At 34.0% G+C, this 6,795-nt stretch overlaps 1 protein-coding gene across 1 annotated transcript; it reads right to left on the bottom strand.

Annotated features, from left to right (window-relative positions):
* Nucleotides 1-1,750: 1,750 nt before the first annotated feature.
* Nucleotides 1,751-5,670, bottom strand: LOC111020785 (aluminum-activated malate transporter 2-like). The gene is made up of 6 exons (XM_088125952.1): nt 5,395-5,670; nt 4,831-4,971; nt 4,466-4,738; nt 4,220-4,332; nt 2,538-2,684; nt 1,751-2,333 (listed from the first exon to the last, which is right to left on the bottom strand). The coding sequence occupies exons 1-6, from the start codon at nt 5,651-5,653 to the stop codon at nt 1,914-1,916; spliced, it is 1,353 nt and encodes a 450-aa protein (XP_087982078.1). The 5' UTR covers nt 5,654-5,670; the 3' UTR covers nt 1,751-1,913.
* Nucleotides 5,671-6,795: the final 1,125 nt, after the last annotated feature.

Here is a 6,795-nt window from a genome sequence, read left to right on the forward strand (position 1 = left end):
TTATAGAAGTGAGTTTGTAGAGACCATGTGGAAACTTATGAGAGGATCCGAGGTAGTGGTTGTTGGCCACAATGTACGAGTCGAGGTTTGGCGTTGCCAAATGATCAGAGAGACAGATTATGCACATGGTTGCAGATGGTTCAAGGGGAGACACAATAGAACCAGCAACAATGACAGTCAAGACAGACGAGAAGAATCTGTCATCAGTTTAGGTTAATTAACAGCTTGGAGGTCGAGAAAAGAATAAGAATAGCTCAATAAGTTGTTCAGCAAACTGTTAGTTTATAGCCCGAGTTGTTAGACGGTTTAGCAAACTGATGAAGTCGCATGGGTGTGAAAAAGAAGAATGACTACAGTAGGCTTTGAGGTCAAAAGTGAGATCTCTAGCTTGGCAACAGACTTGAGTAGGTTGGCCAAGTCATCAGAAAATAAGCCTTTCTTCAGGAGTCGTTGGATGCAATCGAATACGGAAGCGTCGGGGACCACTTAGTTTGAATAGGATCATGTGGTTGTGTCTTCTACGTTTGGGAGACAAGACCACACGATTGTCCAATCTTAGGACAATCACAGATGGAGCCTTGATTGTCACTAAGAAGATGTTAGAAGATGCCCATGCAGTGGGAGTATAGCCTTAGTTGGTGCCAAGAAGATTTTGATCGGTTTCTATTGGTGTTGTTGCAGTAGGAGGTGAAATTACCATTTTGTCCTCAAGTGGGAGATTATTGGGATTGGTGGAGCAAAAAACAATGGAGGAGAATGAAAAAAAGAATGAAAAACAAGTGAGGATGCTGCAGGGGCCTGTTGGACGAAAGAGCATCGTTGTCACGAAATAAAGAAAAAAAAACAGTCACGTGCGTTTCCATTTTGACGCTATGCTGTTTGTAGCGTCTCAACGCTACTGTAGTTTATAATAGAGTCGTTTTCTTTTTCGTTTAGTTTAGGTTGTGAAGTAAGTGGGTTGTTGTCGTGTATTGTTTTATATGTTGTTGCACAAATATTGAGATGGGTCGTGGCAGCTTTGGCAGAGTAGAAATGATCAAGATCCCATTTGTTGTAGTGGGTCGTTGGCAACCAGTGCTTGAGTCTATTGGTGAGGTTTTGCATTTTTGTATTCCTAGGTTTGCATGGTGTAGTACCTAAAAGCTAGGTTACTTTTGTCAAGGCCTCTAGAGAGTGATTATTGTTGAGAGTTGCATTCTATTGTATTATCCCAAATATAGTAGAACCCGCACATTGGAGAATAGTGGACGTAGCCATAGTTGGGTGAACTAATATAAATCTCTTATGTCGTTTATGTACTTTCTCTTATTCCTTATTGAGTACTTTACCTTAACTTACTGAATAACTGTGAAATGGAAAAGAGTTTGTAGTTAACCATTCTGGTGTGCGCATAGTAACATACGGCATTTTTTCCAACACTTACAAGTTTAGTTTATCAACTTTAAAAGTCGTATTTCATAGATTTTTTTATCTTCAATTTTGTATCTAATAAAACTCTAACCTTCCGATCCTTTTTCTAATAAAGTTCATCATTTCTTTTTAAATATCTAACCAATCTAAGAAAATAGAAATAACCTTTTAGAAACTGCTATATGTAATTATAAATTAAAAAGCTTCAAGTACTTGTTAACTACTTTAAAAAATTCATCCAAACTTATAATTTAACATTTCTAATATATATGTAAACTATACTATCACTGTATATACTTTTATTTCTTTTCTTCTTCTTCTTCTTCCTTTTTTTGTTTTGTTTTTTTTTGGAAAACTATACTATGCTGTATACATTCTACACTATATTATTTTCTTCCCACAAAAAAAAAAAAAAAGAAACCTCAGACTCAGCCTGGGGAATATCTCAACAAAAAAAATTCCCCAAATGTCATGCTCTCTATTAAACGTAGAGTTCTCATCTTCTATTCTGCACTTTGTTGAGTGTGGTTGATGGTAATAACATGATGATCGGCTGCGTGTGATAAACTCTGGTGCTCCACCGGTGCCACATCGGACTGCGGTGGCGCCACGGTCTTCAACCGGGCCAAGGAAACCAACTCATGAACAGAATCAGCAATCTTCTGAGAACAAGAGAAGGAATCAATGAGCAATATGATCAAAGTTGTAGCTAATACCATCTCCATGCCACCATTAAAGTGGCTACTCGTTAGAAGAGTCTTGAGCTCCTCGGTCGTCTTGTTCGCTTTCTCGATGTGGGACTCAGCCGTGGTCGGAGGAGTTATATCTCTTATTGCCATTGCCATGGCCTTCAAAGCTTTGCCTGATTCAGTGCATAGTTGCAAGCAATGTTCTTGATATTGGGTCTTCATTTCTACGGGCATCTGTAGAAAGAGATCTGAGGACTTTAACGAATGTTTAAATTTTATTTTCGTCATGATTTCTTGCTGTATCGTTTAGTATCTCCATTTTGATCTTGTTTAATTTCTAAAGTTTATAGATTAAAATAAAACATTTAAAAATTCAAAGATTAAAATAGAACCAACATGGACCAAAATAGAATTTAAACGAGTTCTATTTTTACATACTTGGATTTGATTGTTACTTAGATAGCTGTTGAGAACTTCAAAGCGGTGGGCACAGTCCCTTGCTAAGCTACCAATCTTGTGATACTGTTTCCAAGGGTGGTAAAATCTGAACTTTCCATGAGGAGGCTCCCATTTTGCTTGGTAAATCTATAAATATATTATTTAATTTATCGACGTGTCAATATTTTATCAATATTTTTATATGTTCATCGCTCCAGTATCGACAGTTAACAGATATTTTTATAGTATCGATAATAAATTGACAAAATATAAAAAATATCAATAAAAATATCACTTATACGAACCTAACATGACTTTTAGTAAATTTTAAGTTATTTAAAGAGAGGTGGAATGCTGATTTGTTATTTTAAATATTTATGATAAATATTTATTTTTTTATTTTTATAATCTTTCTATAAACAACTGAGACTTCAACATTTTTATCCAACATGATTCATATTACAATGATATCTACTTCTTCAATTTGCATCAAAGATTTAGAAGCATTTATAGTTTGATTAAATTCTCTCAAAACTCTACCTAATTTTGGAGTAGAAAACAAAAAAGTTGAATTTTGGGCATTAATATTTTTGAAGATGTTATGTGCAACAAGACGATGCTCAAACTTATTCCATTTCATTAATTTTTTTTTCACCTAACTAAAACATTAATCTAGTCAACTAGTTTAGCTTTTAACTCACGTGTGCCTTATATTGAATATTTAATTATTACATTTTTATCTACTCTCTTTACTATTTTTTTAATGAATTTAACCAAATTATTTATGACTATAATAAATTTAAAGTTAAATTACAAATTTAGTCCCTTGATTTTTAAGATTGTCCCATAGATTTTTGAACCTTAAATATCTAATAAGTTTTTAAAATTTCAATGTTATGTCTATTAGGTCTCTAGACTTTTGATTTTGTATATGATAACTTTTTCGACATTTTTTAAAATCATGGATTTATTAAAAACAAAATTGAATTTTATGTCTATTAGGACCCATAAATTTCAATGGTGCGTAATAAGTTATAAGTTCCATAAATTCAAAAAAATGTTTAATATGTCAGAAACAAAGGTAACAAAAAAAAATGAAATTAGTTTAGAGACCTATTAAACAATTTTTAAGTTCAGGGAGATAGTAGAAACAAAGCTAAAAGTTTCGAAGCCTACGCTATGATACATTTTAAAGTTTAAAGACTATTAAAAACAACTTTGAAAGTTCGCAAGGTCCGTTTGGTAACGTTTTTGTTTCTTGTTTTCTTTTCCAATTTTATTAACAAATTTAAGCATTTGATAACTATTTATGTTTATCCTTTCTCATTCCTTAGAAATATTCTCAATATTGTAAAGAAATTTTGAAAACAACCAAAACGAGATTCTAGATTCTTATTCCCGTTTTTAATTTGTTCCAGCATAAATAAAAATCTTGTTTTATCATTCTTGAATCCATAGGTATTGGAGGTCATGCAATTACATTTTTTTTAATAAAAAAGAGGAAACAGGAACAAGAAACGAGAAAGGTTTACCAAATGAGCCCTCGGGTACTAGATTTGTAAATCAACCTAAATTAAACCTTAAAAATCATGGACCAAGTTAAAACTAATCTCAAACAGGTATGAAATTAATTAAAATAGGCAATATAAAGTATAATTTTTTTGTTTTGTTTTTCGACTCACCAAAGATTCTTCATTTTGTTTAGAAGACAAGACACTTCTATACTTCAGCATATTTGTATTTGCTCCTCCAACAGACTCTCCTTGAGATGCTCCAAAATAATCAACCCCAAAACCTGCCATTGTTCAAAATACACATCTTTTCACAAATCTGACGGTGTAAAGTCGGCAGCCACATCAATTATTCCGACCCGTCGGGAATAATTATTTCTCATAAATCACATCCATACAACACTCTAAAGATTTTACCTTCAAAGAATGTCCCTAGATTTTCAATATTGGTGGCAACCATTTGGTGAAGATCGGAGCCAGCCCAAACAGGGCGAACAAAGATGCAAATAACCACAGCAACAAGGCCACCAATCAGAATATTTATAAGCCTATGCCAAGCAAGTTTCAAGATCTCATCGTCTCTAAAACTAGACACTGTCACCATACTAAACGTCAACATGAATATCAGAAGCCCGTAATCGTATCTCGCCTTCAGCTTCGGGACGAATCGAAAATACGTCGTTGCTGCAGCTGCATTATTTAGATTAGAGAAATTAGATATAAAAGTTAAGATCGTAAAGTTTTCTCTATGTTTTACCCCCTTCCATGTGGAGTTTATGTACCTATTATGCATATGAATATCCCAAGCAATACGGGGTGTGCAATCTTTCCGCTAAAGCTTGCAATGTAATGAGCTCCAAACCCTAGAGCTCCGCCTATTGAAGTTGCCATTCCTCTATTCAACCCTTTTCCAAGAGTTGTTCCTGTTATTCGACGTTTAAAGTATTGAGAGATTAAATTTATCGTAATGCAACTGTTTAAACTTTTAGATTAAGTGATAATTTAACTTTTAGATTAAGTGATAATTTAACATAGTATCAAAGTAAGAGATTTGGTGATGTCATTTTCTCTTAGGAACTTCTTAAATTTGTGTTAATTTAACCCCAAAGTGTTTGTAGTCCAACGGTTAGGATAATTGCCTTCCAAGCAATAGACCCGGGATCAAATCCTGGGAAACGCATAAATAATAAATTAATTTTTTAAAAAGATATGTGCTAATTTTAAAACCCACAATTTTATTGAGGGTTAAGCCATGATTATTCAATTTGATGGAATCGACGACAATGAACAATGAACTAGTAGATATGTTTCTATGCTATGTATTATATGGAGAAACTTAGACTTACCAACAGAAAACTCAAAGACGACAATGACAGTGATGATAGCCCATATGGAAGATGCACCAAAATTGTCATAAAGAGGCTCAAAATAGTAGAACAAAGACACTATGGTAATGGCTAACGCAACCTTTAGAGAGTGAACTATTCGTCTTGGATCGTCTTTCCCCACCTTCTTTGTCTTGTTTGCTAATTCAGCAACTTCTTGCATCAACTTCTCACCCATGGCTTTCGGCCCGCCACCGCGATCGCTGGTTTTCATCTCCATCTTGGAGACGGGAGAGGGAGATGAAGATTTCGCGATTTGGAAGTGAGTTCTCTTTTCGGGTTTTATAGGAAGAACTACGCGGGGCGAAAAAGGAAGGAGGAGAACAATTGATCTAATTAAGCTGACAAAAGATATTAAGATTTTAATTTTTTTTTGTCTTTAGTCAAAATATCATTGTAAAAGTAAAGAGTAAATTTGGTGCGTAGCAAAGTTTTGTAGTGATTTAGTTTCCTATATTTTTTAAATTATGTCATAAGTTAAAGCTCGTAATAATTTAGTTCCTGAAATTTAATAGGTAATGAATGATATAGTTTAACATTTTTAGCGGTTTAATTAGTTACTCTCGCAAAAAATCGTTGCAATCGAGGTTTCTTGCGTGTGTATCGATCAATAAATTAGTCAAAATGACCAACTGTATTTTTGAACTAGAAGATATCATAGTAAAGTAAAAATGGGTTACTTCAACTCGGAGAAAATTTATGATATAATGTTTTTGAAACAAAACATTATATTTGAGGACCATAACAGTACATAAGCTTGCAAGTAAATGCTGCTTTTGCTAACCGATCGACTGGGACGATGTTCGAAACCCTACGAATGTGGGAGAAAACCACCTCCTGAAACACATTCTTCATCGATAGGGGCTAAATGTTAGAACATTATAATATAACAAAATTTATTATATACTAAAATAATAATGAGTGGTTATAAATTTCAAACTAAATAGACTAAATCGTTACTTCAATCAAATTATACAAAGATGAACCGTGTTAAAAGGTGCGAAAATGCTTTAGGATATGAAAGAATATGCTTTATAGTATTTGCCTATTTGGTATGAGTTTTGGGATGTCCCGACCACTCTAAATAAAAAATGATCCATTTGGTAACGTTCTTATTGTTTCTTGTTTTTCTTTTTTGAGAAACATGTTGGAGGTGATTCCTCATCTCACACGTGGCATGAAGTAATTGGATCATAAGAGATGTACGTGTCCTATACTACCAAGGCAGAAGTTTCACCACCTCGGTCATGATTCCTCTGGTCGAGCCAATCTCTTGGGTGGACGAGCCGACCAAGTCATATTATGTATTGTTCCCAAGTCATTTTGGTTGAACCGTTTGCTTACCAAGGCAGAAGTTATTAA

Source organism: Momordica charantia, assembly GCF_013281855.1.
Source record: "Momordica charantia cultivar OHB3-1 chromosome 6 unlocalized genomic scaffold, Mcharantia_2.0 BLBB01000006.1, whole genome shotgun sequence".
NCBI lineage: Eukaryota > Viridiplantae > Streptophyta > Magnoliopsida > Cucurbitales > Cucurbitaceae > Momordica > Momordica charantia.